Source organism: Gavia stellata, chromosome 6, assembly GCF_030936135.1.
Source record: "Gavia stellata isolate bGavSte3 chromosome 6, bGavSte3.hap2, whole genome shotgun sequence".
Lineage (NCBI taxonomy): Eukaryota > Metazoa > Chordata > Aves > Gaviiformes > Gaviidae > Gavia > Gavia stellata.
The window spans coordinates 48,612,727-48,635,795 of NC_082599.1; the positions used below are offsets into that span (position 1 = coordinate 48,612,727).

The window sequence follows — 23,069 nt, forward strand, 5'->3', positions numbered from 1 at the left end:
TTATTTCTGAAAGCTCCTCAGAAGTTCCAACAAAGCAATTTTTACTGTGAAGCTTTCACCAGCATTCAAATTGAGGTTGGTTAACAGTAAACCAGCACTGATAATTTCTATGTGTTTTTCTTTCTTTTAACTGTGTCTCTGCAGAGATAAGGATGCTTTATGGCAAAAATCAGATGCTCTGGAGTTCCAGCAAAAGCTTAGTGCAGAGCAAAGGTGGCAGGGGGACACAGAGGTTAATCATTGTCTGGACTGCCAGAGAGAGTTCTCATGGATGGTGCGCCGACATCACTGCAGGTCAGTTTGTTGAACTGTATTACGCTGTTCAAAAGCAAAATTCAGTATGATCGTTTACATGGATGAAGTACTTCTTAATGTTCACAGTTCATTGGTCAAAATAATTGATAAAGGACATTGTAGAGGCTGAAAGAACATGAGCTCACAAGGATATAAGAGACATTAATGGAAAGGTCCCTTGACATGTATTAAGGCTAAGATCTGGATGCAACTCTGACCTGGGGAGTCTATCAGTTTCTCATTTCTGGAAACAAAGATAATCTCACCCTACATAGTGTGTTTCTTTGAAGGACTGTGTTTTTAATATATTTATTATGCACTGCTCTGTGCATGCTGTGAACAATATCCACTAAGATGGTTTTGCTATTGGCATAGGAGTCTTCCAGAACAAATCCAACATGCTGTGCAATTACAAATTTCGTTACTTGCACTTAGGTATGTTCAGAGATAATTACCAATTGCAGAGTAATCTTTTAAAAAAAATTGATATTAAATTATTTCCTATACAGTTAGCCTGCTTGGAGTTACTAGTTACGTGATCTAGATTTATTAAAAAATATTTAAGTGGATACATTTCAGGGTCTTAGTGATATGTTTGTTTTGGCTCTTTACTGTTCTTTGTCCTCACGACTTGATTCATCATGTAAGGTATGTAGTACTGGGACTGTTTCAATTGCATATGAATGTAGGAAACATTCAGTGGGGATTCATGAATAGTGAAGTAATTTTCAGTAACAACTTCCAAATTACTCATTACTCTGTGAAACCTGCTCGTGTTTTCACCTACTAATTAATGATTTAAATGATTATGAAAAACAAAACCACTAGGACTTCACGAATAACAGTCATCCCTACTGGGCGCTTTTCTTCATGAAAATCTTAACATGTTCATTAAAAAGTAGTTGACAGCTTTAATACTGAGAGACTGCAGAGCAGAGGGGGCAGGAGGGATGAATGTACATGTATGTGTCCAATACTGTTTCTTTTTCCCTGTCTGAAGGGGAGAGGCGTGATTACTAAGTAGACATACAGATGTGTTCTTACAGTCCTTACAATCAAATAGAGTTTTGCTCTAACTGAGTAAGAGATTTGGCCTGTGTAATATTAAGTACAGTTTCTTTGTATGTACTTAATATATACATTATTTATTTGTAGTGCATATTTGTGGGTATTTAATTGTTTTGTGTCTTTATATTTAAACATATTTAATTTTTTTGAGTGTTTTAATGGTTTTTTCTGTTTTCCCTATTTATTAAGGCAGCAAAGTTTGAATGTGAATTTCTGTCCTGTGTTTGTCAAGAAAACTTGTTTCACCTCAGAAAGCAGCACAGTCTGTACTATGAGTTCTGCCACGGATGTAGCATTCAGGCTTTTGCAGAGTACAAGACCATTATGGGAAAGCCCCAAACTCTGCTATGTAGACATGTTCCCCGTGTTTGTGGTACTATTCTAACACCTTTGGTTTCTAATAACTTCTAGAATGTGTGGTCGCATTTTCTGCTACTACTGCTGCAACAACTACATGGTGACAAAACCTGGTGGAAAAAAGGAGCGTTGCTGCAGAGCTTGCTTTAATAAGCCTAGAGTCATTGTGGACAGTACAGATGACTCTGGATCCAGTGCCAACCAGGAAGGGTCACCAGCTTCATTGGAATCACCTGTGTCACCATCTGAGCGAGTTTTTGGTTAGTGTATTGTTTGCATGCTGTGGAGAAATAAGTAGGGTTCTTAAACATTCTCCAGTAAACCACATGGTCACCTCCTGCTCCAAGGACCTGCATGTTCATGGAGTGTTTTCAGGGTGGGACTGGTCCCATCTTTGAATTTGATTGGTATTGACAGAAATTTGCATGTATATTAAGCAAGTGTCAGTCAGCCTGAGGTTTTCAGTTGGTTCTAGTAGTTACCTAATGCTTCTGTAAAGGTAGAGGAATGGCCCAGTCTTCCCCCTTAAGGGTTTTCCTTGTTTGTTTTCCAGACAACCAGCTAAATATTATGTTTCTTTTCTTGTCCTTTTATGGCACAGTTGCAAGTGAAGCCTCTAAACCACCAGATGATGCAGCATTTGATATAATCACTGATGAAGAGCTGTGCCAAGTACAGGAATCAGACTCTCTCCACAATGAAAGTCAGATGGAGGGAGAGTCTCTGGATCAAAGTGTGACAGATCTGTGAGTAAACACTGCTTCATGGAGCGGGGACTCTTGGGTTTTGTTTGGAGTGTTGTGGATTTATTTCCTTTTAGTGGGGATAGCCAACCTCTGCATAAAGAGAAGACACTTCTGTTCCCAGCCACATGTTCAGTAGACCAACACAAAATAATTTTGGCTTATTTGCACAGTCAGCATCAAATCTAGTAAATCCAAACAGCTCCATCCTCTCCCTCCACCTGCTTCACCACAGCACAGAGGAGTAGTCCCAGTTCTGTGCTGTCATCAGGCCAGCTCTCACCATTAAAATCAGCTTGCAGGCCACACTGGATCACTGGTCATTCACACTTAACTTATAATAGGAGGTAAGCGATACTCTCTTGTCAGGCTCACCATTAGTCAATATGAAGAGAACAAGGGGTGGGGAAAAGATAAGGAGAGAATGTGCTCTTTTTATGACACGTTTCATTGAACTGACTGTGAAACAACTAGTCTGAGTCTGTAGTACTCAGATTGTACTATTGTTCAATTGCACTATTGTTCAAATATGTTCAAATATTTTCAAATATTTTCCAAAAAATTCTGTTCTGTAAAATATATTATCTTTCAAAAACTTTTATATATTTGAGAAGAAAAAAAAGAGCCATTTCACCTAAATTCTGTACTTGTTTTGCTTCTGAGCAGAAAAATAAGCGTGATAAATCTAAATGCTAAACTGAAAATAGCCGCAGAGTAACCAGCCTGCTGCTGAGAAAGCAGACCTAGACTCTTTTGCCCTCAGCAGACCCATTTCCGGCAAAAACCACATGACTTGCAATTTGGGTAGAAGGCAGACTGTGCAGACTTGTTTATTTGGAAAAAAAGACTTTTCAAAATTCTACATTTTTGTTTCTTGGTAAGTAAGTTCTGTGTATTCTTCCTGTTTTGTATACTGTTGACACTGACAGTATATTCATGTTTATTATGCATTGGGCAGACATGAACAAATTGAGCTTCACAATGCTCTTGTGAAGTTAGTATTGCCTTTGTTTTGCAAAGGGACAATTTGCAGTGGGGGATTTTTGTTTGTTTTAAGAAGAAAAAAAGTGTAATGTACTACTACTTTGAATTCATGCTATCTGCAGGGGCGATATCACGGGTGAGTTAGCTCTGGAGAGTACAACCAAGAGAAAATAAATAAGTATGTGTCACCATTTTTTTCAGTTTGAGATTGGGCTAGATTCATCTTGTCCCACAAAGCATTCAAGCTGGAAGGAAGGATTGCCACTAAGGATGGAATGCTATTCTTGAAGGGCGCCCATGCAACATCCTGCTTGGATGATGTAAACTTCTGAAGGCTGTCTGTCTCCTCTTGTTCACAGATTATAGGCAGGAAAGCCAGGAAATAGCATTTTATCCTCTGTTGCCCTTTGTTCATCAGTTTTACGAGCAGGGGGGAGAGTCCTACTATGGTCATACTTTGAGCTTGAGACTTACTTTGCGAAGAATGCAGACCACACGTACCCTTCACCGTGACACTTGTAATGTTTGAAAGATCTCACTAGCCTGAACACTGGAGAGGAGAATGGCCGCCTTACACTGTGGATGACTTGAGCATCTTGTGTTGATTGTGTGGTTTTGTGTTACGGGAGAGATCTAGAAACTCATACATGAGTCAGATGATGGTGTGGCACCTGTGGTATGTGTTGAAGAAAAAAAGCAGAGTGCAGTGTTGATTATGACAGCACAGAAGTTTTCTTGCTTGTTTCTGTGGTGAGGACTACGTATACTGAGTGTTCCGCTAACCCCCTGTCCTGTCTTTGACAGCAGCCCATAGCAGATGTACTGATAATATCCCTTTCCAAGGATCTGCAGTTCAGGGACCTTCTGAGCTACTGGTTTCACTGCTACAGATTTCTTGGCCATACTGGACTGGTGGACCACCTTGACTTCATATAGACCTTTGATCTTTTTATGAAAGTGTCCAGCTAAATGTGGCCTGATTCCTATGTGGAGACTTCAGGTAGTCTTGTAGTATAAATAATAATCCACTGGCATCCCAAAAATGTTCTCTTTGCATGAAATTGAATATATGGGGTAGGATCTGCTTTGGATATTGTGCCTGGGGAAGACACAAAGGATCTAAGATTGTGCTTGCTAGATGCATGTCTGAGGAATGCATACAAATAAGTAAGTTTTCAGGCCAGACTTCTCTATTGGGATTCTGCTGAAAGTAGTCCAAGCTATTAGTTTTTTGCCAGAGATTTGAACTAAATGGTGCAGCTCTAAAAGGGAGGGAGATGAGCAGCCAAGAGAGGGAAGAGAAGGGAGGCTGGCTGGTCCAAATAGAGAGAAGATCTGTGATAGACATGTTCTGTTGATATAGTTTCTTACAGCCTTACTCTGGCTGAGTGTCTGGCTGAGATTTTCACACTGACCTTACCTTATTCTGGGTCCTTGCTGGACTGGAAATGTGAGTTGGTGCTCAAAGCAGTGAAGTATCTTAAGGACATTTTCTTTTCTATTTGTCCGCCTTTTGGCATCTACTGTACTGTTACTCTATTTTTCACTTGTTCTTTTCACTCAACCCTACCCCTGTAGTTCTTTCCTTGAAATGACATGAAATTATTACAATGGCGTTACTTCATAACAGCAAATTTTGAGAGACTGCCTGTATTGGTACCGGTTAGTTGAGAATCAAATAAAGCTCATCTTGGTCATGAGCTGCAGAGGTGTGTGGCAAGGTAAGATAGATGCTGTACCAGCGTAACTCTGGCTGACCTTGAAGCAGCTCTTTCCTAAAGGTTAGGATTAAGCAGCAGTAGCTTCATGCTTTCAGGTCTGTTATGTGAGTTTGGAGCAACCTGATTGAAATCCTAATGTGAGCAGCTGAGATAAGTTGTGCAATTGCGGTACATCCTGCTGCGTCAAGGCTCATGGGTTCTCTTTTGAAATGTGGTATTTTTAAACTCTTTTATTTCTAACACATTCATATTTGCAGATTGTGTTCTAAAACAAAGGTCAGAATATTGTATAGCAGTGGTTCAAAGTCCCCAGGGTAAAGCAGTGCAGTAAATGTTGCAGCAGCAGAATCATAGATGGCAGAAGTGTAAAAAAAAAAAAAAAAAAAAAAAAAAAAAAAAAAAAAAAAATTGCCTCTACCCTGGTACGGAAACAAAGAGTTTATTCACACCTTGGTACTGCTTTTGGTAGAAAGAGCATCTCAGCCTGTCTGCACTGTGGTTGGTTTGGGTTCTTTTTTTCTTAATGACTCATAACACTCTTTCCTGACCTAATTACAACTCACATGGCCAGGCAGGGTGCCAGCATAGCCAAAAGGGGGAACTGCATGTGGTCTGAAGCATTCGCTGTCCCATGCAGAACCAGCTGGGGAGAGGAGTGGGGACAGGAGCACCTCTCACCACCCTCTGCTGGCAAAGCCTGCCTTGCAGCTGTGTTTTGGGATAGCAGCTTTACTTGCCACACAGACGTGAAAGCACAGCACGTTCCTTCCTAGTTTTAAGGATGTTGCACCATTTCAATATGGGACAAACAAGAGAGATTGCGTAGTAAGGAAAGGATTGCCTAAGCAGCTGTTATCTAAGGGAAGAAAAAGGTGACATGGACACAATGGTGCCGAAAAGGCTCAGGTACCACTGAGCTGCAGTGATCTTTTAGGAAGGACTGAGTGTTAATGGGGAGGAAAGGAACATCCAGAGTGAGTGTGGTTATTGCAAGAATGGTTTGAAACAGGCTAAAACTGGTGTTTCAAAGCTGCAATGCAAATGACTTTTCAGCCTTTGGGACAGACCCAACCCTGCCTTCATCTCAGGCAGTCCATAGCTCCATAAAGCCCTCCCTCTGCTCCTCTCCAACATCCCTTCTTTCTTTTCCCTATTCCAGTCTCCACCCCTGTTCTGCTACTCTCTGCAAGAGCTTTTGCATACTTTCTGCCCCAGTCTGCACTGCCCCCTGCACACCTTTTTGCGTCCCACTGGGAAGTGAAAAAGCCAGAGGTGGAAAGGAGGGACTGCAGGAACAAGGAAAGAGAACAACTAAGGAATCCACAGTTTCATGGCAAGGGAACCAGGGTGCCAAGGGGACACCAGGAAAAACAGTCTGGAAAGTTGTCATGGTGCGAAGAATGTGTGGGAATTAGGGTGTGAGAGTTTGTGTCTAAGGAAACACTGCTCAGCATTAAAGTCCGTGTACAGTATGATATCCCTTGTGTTGACAGAGGGTCTAGTCATCTGGCAACATGAGCTCTGTTATCAGAAGTAAGATACAAAGATGTGTATGGGAAATTCAGACCATGAACCCGATATTAGATGGAATGCAGATGAAAATGCTGCTTTATTACAGAAATTTTACATGAATGCTAAAGGAGTGTGCGTGGAGACTTTCTCCCAAATGGAAAAATACAAAACACCCACAAAAAAACCAAACTGCACATGAAACCCAGCATGAAGATTGAAATGTGTGTGTTTATAATGCAGGAACTCTCATGAAATGAATAAGCTGAACTAAAATCTGTAGTATATTTGAAACAAAACTCATAAATGCTTTTGTTAACAAACACCTTTAATGGAAAACTAGCAGGCCGGAGGTTTGGTGAATGTCTCCAGCCCCTCTGGAGTCATGAAGTCCAAGTTAGCTTTAGGTCGTGAAGAACGGAGTTTTAGCTCATTGTTTCTTACACCTTTTGAAGATCTTCTGCACAGTTAACTCAGTTACCAGCTTTGTCTTAGTTTCAGCGCTGACCAGGAAAAGCAGGAAACGTTGAAGTATCATGATTAAGATAGGTTGGCCTAAAGCCGATCACAATGTCTTTACTAATAGGATTGTATTTCCTCTTTCATGCAGGCTACCTATCTCAGTATTTAAAAAAGAAAAAAAAAGCTGTAAATAGTTGCCAGATTTTCTAGGCAGTTTTATAGTGGGTACATGCTTGTTGCATCTGCATTATTTGAGGCAGTAAAAGTTTTAGAGCCTTCCTCTTCAGTGGTTTGCCACTGTTTAGCCATAACTTGCCGTTTGACACATCTTGATTTTTTAATAATTTTCTGTAAGTTCCTCCTGAATTTCACCCCCATGAAGAAATACAGAACAGGGTTAAGACAGCCATGGAAATAAGCAAGAGCTTCTGTTACGATGATTGCATATTCAAAGCTGCTGTTCAAGTTAAAGCTCCAGTCTATGATCTTTATCAGTCTCAAGAAAGTATAAGGTGATTGAGTAAGAATAAATAGGGCAACTACAGAAAATATTTTTTTAAAAGACTTGTTCTTTTGAAAACTCCTGGCGTGCAGTAAGGTTCTAATAATTAGTGAGTAGCAGATGATCATGGCTAGCATAGGAATAAAATAGCCAAGGGTCACTTGGATCACTTCAAGAACCAGTTCTGTGTGATGGTTTGGGTATTCTTCCTGACATATTGCCTTATCAATACTAATCACCTCACTAAAAATAAACTGCGGTGTGGCAAATGCTAGTGAGATCACCCAGATCAAGACACAGATTAATTTGCCCCATGTCATTCGTTTGGTTTGACACATATGTGCTTTGGTGGCAAAAGTAATAGCAATAAGCCGATCAAAGGTGATAGACGTTAGAGTTAACATTGAAGTGTACAAGTTCAGAGTATACAAGCCCCGTATAATACGACATGCCACAGTGCCAAAAGTCCACTCCTGAGCAGCAGAATATGCCCAGAATGGCAGTGTCCAAAGGAAGACCCAGTCAGCTATAGCCAAATTCAGCAAAAATACATCTGTCAGCATCTTCAGTTTCTCATAAAAAACTAGTATGACAAATACCAGCGCGTTTCCTGCTAGCCCAAGGGTGAAAACAGCCGAATACATACAGGGCAGGAAGACTTTTGTAAATCTGTGAAAATTCTCACTTCCGTTTTCGTTGGGATCAATGATGGAGAAGTTATAATAAAAGTTAGCAGCATCTGTAGTTGCCATGTTGCCTTCTTTTTAAAGGCAGCCTGAAAGGAGACACATTGAGATTTTTTTTTTTACTTGGCAAATGATTAAATCCTAATGCATCCATGAGACAGACAAAATCCTAAGTGCTAACAGATAAGGAGTTATAGTAAAGCATCCATGACAGACAAAAGCAAATATATTTATTTGCTGAAGAGGATTGTCTTGACAGTCAAGACCCAAACACAACAGCTGGTGGATTTAAACATATCATCTGTTACCAGATTTATACTGACGGGGACTCAAAAGCATAAACAAGACAATTACAAAGAGGCTTCTGAAAACAGAATATGGATTAAGCTTTCAAATACATCAGTGGTTTAATGTTTGGATTGAGGGTTTCTGGGGAAACCCATGAGAGAAGCAGAATTCATTTTGCCAAATTCAGCCTTTAGGCTCAGGTTGCAGGCTCTAAGTATCAGAGTTGTTTGGCTTGGGTTGGACCTGTCTTGAAAAGTAGGGTTTAGTCTCAGTGAGAGAGTGCTTTAGAGCTTGTGGTTCAGTTCAGCCTTAGCTCATTGTTTAGGTGTTAGTCACATCATCAGATGGTGGCATTTCTTCCTTTCCCCTTCTCAGGTGACTTACTGGAAACTTGGAGGATTCTCATTAATGTCTCGTCACCATTTGGTTTTGGTTAATCCGTTTCAAACATTTGTATTACTGTCAGAAAGAGGAGTGACCACTTCTCTGTCAACCCCCCTCCATCATACCCCCTCTTGAGAGCTGATGCAGTATCACAGTGTCAGCTCTCCAAGGCAAGGGTCTGTTTTCTGTCAGGGCTGTTGCCAGTGCATAAGAGTAACAGCTGTAACAGTAACAACCAGATTTGCAAGCTGTTTACCTTGTAAATAAAATATTTTGTGAGACAGATTAGTGGGGTTTTCAAAGATTTAACCTAAAGTTAAATGTCCTCTCTCTTGAGCTACAAACATGTTTCTGTGAGACTAATCATAGCACAAGATGTTACTCAGCATAAGATTAGCAGAATTCACCTCTGAATCATTTAGATTGGCTGAAAGGCCACGCCTGTGTGAGTTATAACGTACAGCAGATTGAACGTTACCCGAAAAAGTAGTTTCCATGGGGCCAAGAAGCAGAGCCAGTGCAGTCTTGTTAGTCACCAGAGACGTACTATAAAACTGCGTGCCCCTTTGAAAAGTTACTGGCTCTTTGTAAAATAGTTTGCTTTTCAATTCAGATGGAGGCCAAGCACAGGATGAAGATAACCAGCAAAAATAAGTTAGGCTCAATGACATCAAGGCAAAGTATACTGAAACAAATGGAAGCGCTGTGGTTTATTTTACGTACTCTTTGCAACAGCCGTCAGCTGATGTTTCTTGCCTCTTTCTTGTAAATGAAAGGTGTTTTCCTCTAAGCTGAAACGAAGTAATTATCATGTACTCAGTTATGTAGTTTGACAACATAACATTACATTAGTAGCCTTACTAAAATAGTACAGTTCTTTCTGGTGTCCAAGCTTACTGGAAATTAGCCTTTAGAAGAGTCTTACTGATTCTTTTAAAAGAAGAATTTTTTATACCCGCTTTTCATCCATAATAGTTTTTTGCCATAATAAGATATAGCATTCACTCTCTGGACAGACCAAAATATTTTTCAAAAACATCTTTCCTATTACATTAATGTTCACAAGAATTTTCAAATTCAGGCAGTAATACCCTAATTTGGTTTTGGTGAAAGCAGATGGGAGTTTTACTATGGATTTCATATGGAAGCCAGGCTAGGATAATTGTTGAACTCCAGCTGTGAATAATTTTCTTATATACACATTGGCTTCTGATATTCTTGTCTCTCCCACATGCTGACATGAGCAGATCTGCGTATCGATGGAGAACAGAATGCTGCAGAAGAGATCTTTCTAAGTTAAAAATGTTTTTTAGTATGTCATGTTCTTTACATTTCTGAGTTAGCTGGGCTCCTAATTTCTGAATTTATGGATCGTGTTTTAGGAAAGAGATGAGGTGACTGACACCATCAAACAGATAGCAAAGGATTAATGGGAGTCGTTGAAAGTGACCTTTCAACTGATGCTCTAGAAATTTATTTTCATGTTACATTCTTGTGATCTTAAAGGCCTTAAGTTTTCTTTCTTTTCCTTCTTTCTCCTGTTGGAATATAGCCATTTAAGTTCCTTCTTGGTTTGACAGCAGGAGAAATGAGTCTTAAATGCCTGACTGATTACCAACCCCTCTGCAAAAAAAAAAAAAAAAAAAAGGTCCTACATGCATAAAAATAGGTTTACCTTGCAGAACTGTACACTTCTTTTTGAGGCAAATTGGAAAGTTGAAGCCCAAATCTTTTTTTATTTTTTCTTTTTTATGCTGGAGAGCAATAAGGAGCTGAGAAAGAGCTGCTAAAGCTGAAAACTTTTTAATCTCAATTGTTGTGTTCCAGACAAGCTGAAGTTACAGTTCAGAGTTGTTCAAGAAAGCTCTCTTAAAGGCTGATCCTGTATTATAAGGCTGAATAGTTTCTGGATCAGTTGACCACCTCTATCAAATATTTTCAATCTTTACTATTGAAAATGAGCTGCAAGTGGTATAACCTGGTATGGAAGTTAAAAATATAGAGGGAGATCTGTATCTTCTGCAGACCAACCTCTCCAGTCCACTAAAATACAGACCAGTAAGCTTTTTCCTTTTTTTTTTTTTCCCCCGCCAGTGGATGGTAAATTTTAAGAGAAAGAAAGTCCAGCAATTTCCTTTAAAAAGGTTTTAATTTGTTCATGATGCATTGTTATTATGTTACCTGATATTTTTCTAGCCAGAAAGTCTTAAAGTATCCTGCTTGTTACTCACACACCTAAGTTAGAATCCACATTGTATGTCTCAAACTTCAGAGTTGTTACGCCTTGTCAGAGTGGTCATGGAGTTATTCCAGCTTTCCTCAAAGGAAAGAACAGTAGTAATCTTTCTACCTGAAGTGGATAGCGGGAAAGCATTTTGTTAGCGAGGGAGGAGGAAGAAGATTCCCTGGTCAGGAGAACAGTGAGCAGGATGAGTTTATTTGCAGGGAAGTGTGTTGTTACAGTTTGTATGGACTGAGTCTAGGTTCTAAAAAGATTCAGAAGTTTAATGGAAGTTTAAATCGGATAGGAACAACATCACGGCTAGAAAAGTAAGCTAAAGAGAGCCATGCAGTGTCCAGCATGTTAATACAGGATTTGCTTTGAGGTCTTGTTCTGTTACAATTAACTCTTGAATTGATGAAATGGAAATGCAAGCAAAATAATGGAGAGTCAGAACATGCTATTCTGGTTTGCCCCAGCATAGGTAGGTAGTTCTCCTCCTGTCACCAGAAGAAGGCTGCTTATCATTTCCGTCACTCTGGGAACTGGGTATCCCAGGAGTTGGTAGTCTCAGTGTTACAGGGCTTTTTCCCCATTTGGTCCCCATGGTCTAATTTCTGTTGTGCTGATCAGCTATCCTGCTTTAGTAGCTGCATCTGAAAAGCAGGGTGTAGAAAGCAGCAATAATGATCTTGCCAGTTGTTCATTCTTGTTGTCTCAGGGTTCCAAACAGAAAATCTAATATAGATCAATCTTTTTAAAATAAATCTAAATTAAAAGTAATTTTAGCATATAATAATAAACAGCATGATTTGCCATCACAATAAATACAGACTATAAACAGAAAAATGGTAAATAATGCTCATTACCATGTGCCTTGCTTAGAAATAAACCAACTTCATTACAAAACGGTTTTGAGATTGTAATCGGAAAAGGTGAAATTATCTCTCATATATATTTGTTGAAAGAGATGAGAGGTTTTCAAGCACATACCAGTTGGAAAAACAGATTCTGGAGCGTAAGTGGAAAGGAGGTAATAAACATACACCCTCTGAGTTCCAGATATCCAAAAAATTTGTCTAAAGGCCTTTTTCAGAAGCTAGCAAGTGTAAACCAAAGAGCTGCTGCAATAACAAGGCATCAGAAAAGATTTAATTACAAAACTAGAATGCAAAATCAGTATCTTCAACAGTCTGAATAAAACCCCACCCTTTCTCTTAAATTTTGCATATCAGGATGGAGGATATCTATGATACTAACAAAATCTTTCAAGTTTGAATATTTCTAAATGTTAAAGTTGCTTTTTTTGTTGTTTTTTAAACTGTGCACCTATTCACCTGAAGTCAAGAAAATACTCACTTACTAGAGGATGTCATGTCTTGGGGGAACGCAGTCATCTTATCTTTCAAAGGAAATGTGAAAGCAGCAGTTTGCTTTATTTATCAGTGCTGATGCCTGTGCCACTGCCTCACAGCTTTCGTAGTTGTTGTTGACCAAAGCAATACCATGTGAAGTTACTCCTTTGTTTTGATTCTTGAGTGATACTACTACAGACACGACAGTACAAACAAGCTGTGCTCTCAAGATCCAGTTCAAATTCACTTACATGTGGCCATTCATCTGAAATGTCCAGAATCAAATTGATTTTTCAAAAATTATTTGCAGAATTAAAACTTAATCTGTATTTACCACTTACCTTTTTTAACCACTCGTGCATATTTTGTGACAATACTGGATTTTCCAATTCCTTCTAGTTTTTCTATTTTTTCTGGGGCAAAAATACTCTAGTGACAATTTCTCAGTTTTTTTGTCCATCTGAGATGAGCTAGAGATGGCTAGAAAGATACTGAGTTGGTGACCATCCCCAAGTCAGTTTTTTAGCTTTAAGGCAATCTCAGCCCTATTTAAAGTTGGTGCATGTGTTAAATTTTCTTTCAGAGTCAATGAAAGAAGCTGGGAGGGCCTCCATACATTTACAAGGGAGCCGGAGGGGGCCTACCCTATGCAGGGGTGACTGTTTTCACTTGCAGCAAAGGCAAGGGAGGGAATTGACTTAACAGCCTATGGATACAAGATCTGGGAGAGAAATAGTTGTGAGGAGGCTCTTGAGAGGGTGCAGGGAAGTGGAGGTTCCTGGGTGATGCTGCTCAATGAAGTGATACTCTGCTGTTGTTTGTTCCTACTGTAATTAGGGATATCTTTTGTGCATTCCTTGTAACTGAACTACATGCCTGGCCATCACCACAACTCAGTGTGAGCTGTAGATTTCATTTAACCTTTCCGTTGGTATTCCTTTGTAGGAGGAGCCCAGTACCTGCACATCCCATAAAGCAATGCGCTGCATGCAGTGTACATAACATTTCAGGTGGTTTCCTAGTGCTCACTTCCCTAGTGAGCCTTGCTACTCTTGACAGCCTTTGGAGACTCATCTTCAGGAGCGGTGGTTAGTGTAGAAAAGTAGTAGTCTTACTCATGGATGGATTCTGTGAGAGAGGAAGGCAGTATTCAGAGAAACTAGCCCATGCAGTTAGATGTCTGCGGCAGCCTGTGGTACAGTAGCTGGAGTGCTTCTGGGACTCTGTCCTCTGGAGCAGTATGCGTGTACCTCCGAGTACTTGACTTTGGTACCTGCCAATGTGTGTAAAAACAAACAACACCAATTTTGACTTAACCCTACAGCATCATTTACTGAAAAAAAGACTACTTGCACAAGAAGTGCAAGGCCCTGTAATGCTCTTTAAAATTGAGTTCTCCCTTGTGCTTCATTGTATGTGGTATCATGTATGTGGTACATTGTATGTGGTAAAGGTATTCCTTTGTCTCCGAGCAACAAACCTGTAGCAAGGTGCTAAATATTCACAAACTGTTCCTGTCAAACAGGGGAACAGTAGGTTGCAACAGCCACCTGCTTTTAGCAGTTATTTTCAGATGCAGAATAGGGTATGAGGATGATAAAGCAGTGGCTAAGCTATGTGGTAGCATACACACCCTAAATCAGCATGAATGTCTGCCTTGAGAAAAGATAAAGTTCCCACTGTGTTGCAGAGGGCCAGCAATTGGCCCTTTCTGCCAACAAGGCCCATTTAAAATTCCTTAAAATCAGAGAGTGTTCAGAGTTGCTTTTGAAATGTCTTAATCATGCATTTATGGAGAGTTCATCTGAGCTACTCTGTCAGCCTAGTTCAGTGACCTTATTGCAACTGCTGCTTCCTCAGTCAGCAGAGATGCTCCTTTCTCAGACTGTATGGGCAGGGGTGGCCTTCCTATGGAGACCAGTACTCTCCCAACATCCATTTGCCCTTATTCATACACGAGGAATCCCGGGATCACTTCTGTGTAACTTCTAATAAACTCTTTACCAAAGAAATCTGCAGTATCAGCAGTATTCAACCCTTTATCATGCAGTTGGGATCAAAAGAAACTCAGAGATACTTTTATTTCAGCTTACTAGCCTACCTGTAATTTGACCTATTTCCTCCTTTGTTTCATAAACTGTGATCCCATAAGCTATTTTTTGATGGCATTCTCGAAGAAGTCCTCTCTGGCATAGGAATGGTGAGGGCTGCTGCTGTGTCTATCTGGATACATGTAGCTCTGTAAGACTGGATGGCTTTCCTCGGTTTGCCTGCAGGAGGCCCGCTGTAGCATGACTGAATTATCACTGTAACCTAGGAATGATGGTAGAAATTGAGGTGGACTGTATGAGTTTATCTCAGGGAGAGGGCTGAGAAGCTAGTTGTTACTCCTAGATGGGTCAGTCTGAAGAACGTTCAGTTGTATAGTGGTGAAGCCTCCTGTGTGCAGAAACCACACCGGCTGCAGGGAACCTGCAGGCTCTGGGATGGAGCAGCCTCTGCAGAGGTACAGGCTGGGCGCTGAGGACTGGGCAGCAGCTCTGCCAAAAGAGCCTGGGGCTCCTGGTGGATAGTGGCATAAACCCAAGCCAGAAACTGCCTCTGCTATATCTCTCCTATAATTCTGCCTCAGTTTCCCTGTAATAGCCTCTAAAGAACTACGCAAGGAGAAAATTTGAAGGTATCTAAGAAAAAAACAGTTAGTTTTTGGGAGGAAATACCTCACAGCTGAAAAAAGCTAGGGTTACCCATAGAGCTGGTTGTAACCTTTGTGACCTCCAAGTCAAGTGTGCAAATACCAAGTGTGCAGTATTTAGGATCTTTGGAGCAGTCGCTTGCCAGTATTTCTAGTGTTGCTTCTGATATTCATCTGTTTGCTGCCTCCTGCTGGGGAGGTGACTTGAAAGCACCCTGGTAATCCCAAATTGCTTATTTTGAAACCTGTTACCTGAACCTCTTGCAAATGCAGCATGTGACAGACGGCTGAAAGCTGTCTTCCTCTCAGAGCCTTTGCCAAACCTCTTCCATATCACAATACTAAAAAAATCTCAAAAGATTTTGCATGTTGTCCCTTGGAGCACAGAAATATCTCTTTGTCACGATTGTTTCTCTAGCTTTCTCTGTATGCACCAGTTGCCTCTGGTCTTACAGATAGAGTGTAACCAATTTTAAGGCAGGGGAGTCCTTTTGGGTTTTGTTGGTTTGTTTTTCATACAGGATGTAGCATAGTTAAATCATACTTTTTTTTTGAGAAATGACTGGGATTTCCTATGTACCAATATGCAGGTCACCCACAGCACGTAGTGGTGGATCTTCATGTCCAATCCATTTTTTTTTCATCAGCTGCCTGCATGATGCTTTCCTATATAAGTCGGGGTTCACCTGTGACCCTTCCATCCCCTTCCCACCCATGCACACTGCTTCATGCAAGATGCTGTCTTGCACCCTGTTAAAAATGCAGTGAGCTCTATATCCCTCATGCTCCATCCCAAATCACGCCTCTCTTCTTACCCGTGCCAAGGGCTGTTTGTGCATTCTTTCTTCTGATTCTTCACCATCTTCTTTCTTTTATTCTTTCTCTTTTTTGGGGTGGAGAGGAAGGCTGATAACGTAAGTTAGGGTGCCTGGGATGGGTCTGACCTGCTAGGTAACAGCAGGCCCAGGGAATCATTGGTGCACTTCAGCATAACGCCTTGGATTGTTTCTTGGCATTAGAGACATTTGCAGAGGTCCTTGCTGGGCTAAGCAGTTGTTAGGGGCTCTGTACAGCCTCCACTCTCCATTTTAGGTTTCTGGCTTTCACACAATTCAGTAAGGTTCTGGCCCTGGACAACTGGAGTTCTCTCAAGAAATCATTGCGCTGCTGACAGGCAGATGGCTTACGGGATTTCAATGCTCAGCCACATGAAGCCAACATCTCCGCCACATAGCTACAGCTGCTAGGGCTCTGGTGTTTACAAAACCAGAAAATTATTGAGGGCAGAGTTGAACCAGCTTTCTTCAGGTTTTAATTCTGAAACAGACTTCTTATTTCTAACTCCCAAAGCCATTCATGATGTTGGTCACAATATTTTTAGTATCATTTGTAAGAAATGCTTTCCATATATACGAACAGGCACACTGGACTAGACCATCCAGCTGAGGGACAGTGACCAACAGCAGATACCTGAGGAAGAGCATAAGAACAGAACAAACATGAAGTAATACTTCAAAATGCTCTACCAGCCTCCATCAATCTGTGTCTCAAGGATATGCTGAACCAGAGCTGTTCTCTTCTTGCTGTAGTGTCTTTTCCATGCTTCAGTTTTTCCTGCTTTTCAGCCCCACTTCATTTCACTTTTAAAAGAAGAAGAAGAGAAACAGTCTGGATTTTAATAGATACACCAGAGGGTGCATATTCATAAGCTGGGGACCTGACAAGCTGCAGGAACATCCTTAATGCTGCCACCTAGTGTGAATAGGTCATGCAAAAATAATTTCTCCTGTCAGGGGGACAAGAGCTGCAGTTAAATCGTGAGACTGTGTTTCTTGTATTTCCCACATAGGCTACCAGACCTCAGTTTAGACCGTTGGACTCAATGGGATATCGTAAACAGAAGGAGGATTTGCTTTGTGATTGTAATGCACTTGAGTTTAAGAAACAAAGTAGGAGACGTAGCGTTCCCTTAGCCCAAGGTGAGTAGGTGCAGTGAATTTATCGGTTAGAGCAGCCAAGTGGCAAGCTAAAGACCTAACCATGTGCTAGGCTGCAGCAGCAGGAATAAGGAAAATCACGTTAGAGGAGATAATGGAAAAAGTATTGGTCCTGGGATTTAATTTACATTTCAGGGTCCCAAGAGAAAGGTGAAGTTAATAGATTAAATAAGGAACTCTAATGGCATTGCGTAATAAAACATGGCGTTTGATACTTCTGGGACGCCTAGAGTCCTGTAGTTCTCTTGGTCTGTATGAATTCAAGGCTGTGAAATTAAAGCTGTGTACCTGTCATGGTGGGAGGGGAGAGTCCTGTGGATCACAGGATGAAGTCCGTTGCTGTTCCTACTGTGCAAGCAAAATATATGTACAGGTTTACAAGCTACAGTTTCGTTTTCTAGGGTTTTTTTCAGAATCAGTTTTCTTATCTAGTTGTATAAAGATAGTTAACAATGACATTATGTGTGTCACTTGCTAAGTATTTGCATAGATGTTGTATTAACCTTTATGGACCAACATGTACTACGTCATTCCTACGTTTCAGTTGGCAGGTAGTGTTTCGTTATAGCTCAGGTTTTGGCACTTGGTCACAGGTTTGAGTCTTCCCTGCAGGTCACAGCTGTCTCCTTAGGGTATTAACGGTAGTGGTATGACTCTGAAGAAGTCAAAAGTTACCCAAGAGGCTACAGGAATAAGAGAACATGAATTCCACAGCTAACAGTGCTTTATGAGTTCAGGAAACGTGTAGACAGTGGGTGCAGTTTGATTTGCAGTCATAACAGTAAATTCTTCCTGTTTCCAACCAATAGTGTCACACCTCTAAACTCACATGGGGTTGCATGTGCTGACACAGTATATTCAGATGCTGCTAATGACAAGCTGAAGCTGCTGTTACCTGGAGATGTTTTCTCCTGCTCTGCTACTCAGCAGTGCTGCTTGTAGAGCAAGGCCCTGTAGGATTTAAAAGAAAATGCTAAACCGTGCATTGGTTTTGAGAATTGGTCTACAGGATGTGTGGCAATTATGCTCTTGCTACATGATTACACTTGATGGTTCAGAAGCACATATAAGTGATATTACATTTTATTAAATTCCACTGGGTTTTGGAAGGAACCAACCAGTTGGTTCCCTGTATATAAGAATCCTTGGCATTTTTCTGGGAATGACAGCCTAATTGTCTCAGTTATCAATATGTTGAGATGCGAAGAAGCAAAGTATCAGTTAGAGAAGCTGTAACTTACTTGGTAACTATTAGCATTTGTTTACTGACTCTCAAACTCATTCTTCTCTCTGTGTCCCAGCCCTGTAATTCATAGCTGGTGCTACTCCAGGGTTCACCCAGAGCATGCACCCTTTTTGAGGTAAGGAGTGGGTGGCAGGTTCTTCCATCTGCTTCCTCTGCTTTCCTGGACACACCATGGTGGAGAGGAGGCATTCTGCTTTGTCATCCTTTGACAGCTTCTTCGTTGTATTTGTGTTTGAATCATCCAGTATTCCTTGTATGAAAAGAAGATACATGGTAGTGATTCTACAGCAATAAAATATGTTTTGTGTACCATTGTCAGAGTAAGGAACTGGATAATATGTTTGTAAAACACCTTGCAGATTAAATCCAGGGCAAATGTCATATCTCTGTGCAAGCTTTGTTTAAGGGACAAGTCCAGACTGTTCTGCTTGTGTCTGCCCTCCATCAAGATTTCCACCTGCCAGGGAATCTTTAAAACCTGGCAGCATCTCAATAGGGAATTTATCTTAAGACTGTTGAAGAGATGTTCTGGACGTATGTATTCCTCTTAGCTCATGAAACTAGGGTAGGAACAGTTTTACATTTGTGCATAGTGGTTAGCAGAATGGGGCTGCAGTTTTGCCTGGACAGTTTTGTCACTAGAATGCACAAAATAAGAATTCTAGAATTTGGCATCATGACTACCAAAACATTTCTATTTTAGGAAGGCATCAGCATGCAGATGGTATTTGACCACATACTACTCAGAGAATCATGGCTTTCCTTTTTTTTCTTTGTCCTAGAAACAGCATGTGTAATTCTTCAACCTTTGATGAATCGGAAGAGTGGCAAGTTGCTCAAGATGCTGAGATATGCTTGTTGAAGTCAGGAGAAATCATGTAAGCAGAACAGTTTCATTACTACCAGGCTGAAAGAATAAAGGCTGAGCTTAGAGATCAGCTATGTGAGCACAAGTCTTGCAGACTCCTGGAAGAGCTGATTGCTTGTGTCCCGCAGTAGAATTTGGTCTGAGGAAGAGCAGAGAGTATAGCTCAACTACACAGAGCAGCAGCAATGAGCCAGGTCCTCTCTCTTCAGTCCTGCAAAACTTTGGTGCAAGTGGGGAATAAGAAGGAAAGATTTGGGTCCACATCAGATCAGAAAACCTTCCTTCCTATTCTTATTGCAGGAGGTGCTGTGAACAGGAAGGGAGCTTAGAGAGAAGGCTGTGTAGTTCTAGTAGTCTCTGAAAGAAACAGCAAGGGAAAGTCAGGGAGTGCTGTGCTAGTCGGACCTTTGTCACAGTGAGGGAATTCATTGCCTTTTGGAGCATGCATCTATTATTTATTGGCAGCCTCACAGAAACTGTCTTGCCTGCTCTGGTTGATGTATGCCATAGCATAAAATGTTCAGCTGAGCCTCTGCTCAACTGCTGTGAACTGTGTGCACACAATTCTCTGCATGTATCCTGCTCTGAAATTAATAGTTACATGCAGTAGCAATACAGCATGTCACTTGCACAGCCAAGAAGGGAATCTAACATACGAAAATGCCCATGACTTGGAGAAATTCCCCTTTGCTCACTCTCCCCTTAAGCCTAGCTTTGAAATTTTGGCTTAGTTATGGGGAAGGGTTTAAACTTTTGACTGCAGGGAGATAAATTAGTCTATGTTTCAACCTTGTTGCTGCTGTTCAGAGAACCAGGTAAATGAAGCAGTAACTAAAATCATAGCTGGGCTGTAGGGCAGAACCAAGAGTGATCGTTAGTTTATTAAAATCAAAGATCACCTGAGACACCCCAGCAGTTACTTCAGCTAAGAGGAAAAAGTAACAAGGTAAGCAAAACCTTATATAAAGCTTTCTCTCTGGGCAGAGTACAATAGTTATCATCATAAATCAGCTGTGATCCCTAACCACTGTGTAGTCATGGTTGGAAACTGAACTCCTCCTTACTCTAGAACAGCAAATCATCATGGTGACAGTGTGATATCTTCTGGTAAATGTTGATTTTTGATAGCTGCTGACAAACAAATCACAGTACTGTGATTTACTGTGAGCTCATTGATTTGGAAACAATTTATTTGGCCTAAAGAATGATACATTAGATTACTTTTAGTCAGGATAATGTAGATGAGATCCACAGCTCTAAGAAATTACAGGTTTCCCTTGAAGAAAGCAAGCAGCATTCTCCTATTTAAGGGCCTCACTGTTTGCAGTCTGAAATACATATCAGAATGAGGTAAGCTAATACAATGCTTCAGGACTCAGGATCATCTAGGTGCTAAGAATTTCCTTTTTAATTGAAAGTACTTTGAGTCAGCTTTTATGCAGCTTGCTTGGGTAAAACAGACCAAGCTGTAGCTTTACGTGATTCAGAGAATCTAGACAGAGCTGCTGTTCACATTCCATCCATCTGTCCCCTCTGTACTCCTGATCCCTACTTCCTGTACAAATGATATCTAGAAAGGTGAATAAATTAGGTGACTATTTTTTGGTTTTGTTTAAAAGGAACAGTAGAGGGCAGCAGACTCTTTTTTTATCATAGTAACTCTAAAAAGCTTTATTCAAGCACTAGATTTTTCTAGTCAAAATGAAATAAGTAAGTGAATAATATCCACATTTGCCAGAGCAGTGAAAGTGCTTGATATCAGTCATCTTTTCTGTAGTTCTTGCCTTCATCCAAGGCTGAATTTTCTTGCATGTTGTGGACCTGTCCCAAAGTTTCGGTAGAGTCTGCCTCAAATGGATGGAAAATAAAGAAGCAATGATTATTGTTTCTGTCTGAGTAATTAGATTGGATCTCTTCAAGTAATTATATTTTTTCTCCCTCACAGGATCAAATTACCCCTTACAGTGGAAGAGATCTTAAATTTTGGAGAAAGCAACAGAGAGCTGTTCATTAAATCCAGCACCTACAGTATCATTCCCATCACTGTTACAGAGATGGGCCTAACAATTAGCTGGATCTTTTCGTCAGACCCTAAAAGCATATCCTTCAGCGTTGTCTACCAAGAATCAGAAGACACGCCACTGGATCAGTGCAAAGTAAGGCCTTTGTTTCCTTACTGCCTTGGAGACTGTAGTACACTACAATCAGCCGCCTAGAGGAATCAGCAAGTATAGCTACGAGCTCTCCACAAGAGTGCCAGTTGCTATTGCATTAAAGACTTGTTTCCCCAGTTAAGCTACAGTTCTGCTGTAGACAGAGCTACATCTTTGATTATTTAATGTTGTTTGCAAAAGTTGAGTTGAAAAGCATTTAGCTTCTATTGGTCACATCTGAAATTCACCCACTATTTTTAAGCAAAAAATAGAAGTCCAAGTCTGCAAAATTCTTCTTTTTTCCCTCCTCAATATTACTTAGTTTGTAAACTGCTTAGGGCTGATCTTGCCAGGCTCTTAAGTAGAGGCCACAAGGAGACAGATAAATTGATTGGGTTACCTGCATTTCTTACAGTGAAGCATATATTTAAGTGCCTTGATGATGTGCAAAATCGCTTTGCCAGTGCCCAAGGTACCAGTTTTTATTTGCACTGTCCATATTTTATGAGGATTATGGATTAAGTTAATCTATGTTACTCAGCTAATTGCAAAGTTTTAATGAAGACAAGGCAGCTGTTGGTTTAACCCACTGTGGTAGGGGGAACTCTTAAGGCTGTGATTTCACTGGGGGAATAAGACATTTATATAGCATGCGTTAATTCGCTCCACAGTTACTAATGCCATGTAAAATCTCTTTTTTTTCTTAATCTGAAAGTCGAATGAAGAGTGAGTGTTGCTTCTGTCTTGATAGATCTATTTGATATAACTTCGGGTTTTACAGGGTCGTCCTTGACCTACATCAGCTGCTGTTCTGACGACTGTCTCTGCTAGGGTTTTACAGCAAGATAGATGGTTACACACACTTTTGCTGTAAGCTTAGATAAACAGTTAAGATTTGCTGAGAAAGCTTATTTTATAATACGGGGAATATAAAAGCGTATATTAAAAGACATATTTAGCTAAATCCTGCTCTTGGATATATTTGTATAGATTTAATGTAGCACTGCTGATGTTAGTAAACTTGCTTAGATTAACATTAAAAAGATCAGGATTTAATTCTGTCTCTAAAGGAGAGATTTATAGCCATAGCTTAATGCTGTAAAGAGGTTATCAAAGGAAAACAGGTGTCTCACTGAGATTTTAGTTTGGGTCAATTTTTAATGCTAATCAGTGAAAATAAATAGTTTTGCAGGCACATATGTCCTTTGGGAGTTTCAAGATGGCTCATGTCTAAATATTTTTCTGAAGGCAAATTTCAATTTATAGGGCAAATAGCAAGTTTCATTTTGATTTGTATTGGATTCCAGGTTCTTATTCCTATGACCCGCTGCAACTCTCATAAGGAAACTATCAGAGGACAGGTGAAAGTCAGAAACTCTGGAATCTACACACTGATATTTGACAACACATTCTCTAGGTAGGTCCTAGCTGTGTGTAGAAGGTGAAATAAGCTTGGATTTACAGACCATGGAACTGATCGGATGTACCATTATTCTGCCATTCAGAAGTAAGTATGAGAAATTGGTCCCGGCTTGC

At 40.5% G+C, this 23,069-nt stretch overlaps 2 protein-coding genes across 5 annotated transcripts in view; one reads left to right on the plus strand and one right to left on the minus strand.

Annotated features, from left to right (window-relative positions):
• FYCO1 (FYVE and coiled-coil domain autophagy adaptor 1) overlaps positions 1–23,069 on the plus strand; it is a 42,249-nt gene that overhangs the window by 15,737 nt on the left and 3,443 nt on the right. For 2 of the 4 annotated variants that reach the window (XM_009812466.2, XM_059819150.1), the window contains exons 11-16: positions 145–294; positions 1,774–1,979; positions 2,321–2,465; positions 19,295–19,390; positions 21,326–21,536; positions 22,841–22,950. In XM_009812466.2, coding sequence (XP_009810768.2) covers positions 145–294; positions 1,774–1,979; positions 2,321–2,465; positions 19,295–19,390; positions 21,326–21,536; positions 22,841–22,950 — 918 coding nt within the window. Of the gene's footprint in view, positions 1–144; positions 295–1,773; positions 1,984–2,320; positions 2,466–19,294; positions 19,391–21,325; positions 21,537–22,840; positions 22,951–23,069 lie in introns of all 4 variants that reach the window. The other 2 variants (XM_059819149.1, XM_059819151.1) reach the window with 1 other exon arrangement.
• On the minus strand, positions 7,355–8,392 carry CXCR6 (C-X-C motif chemokine receptor 6). Its single transcript, XM_009812455.1, has one exon. The coding sequence runs from the start codon at positions 8,390–8,392 to the stop codon at positions 7,355–7,357; it is 1,038 nt and encodes a 345-aa protein (XP_009810757.1).

Coding starts and splice junctions, on each gene's coding strand:
- CXCR6 (XM_009812455.1), bottom strand. CDS start 8,392: ATGGCAACTACAGATGCTGCTAACTTTTATTATAACTTCTCCATCATT.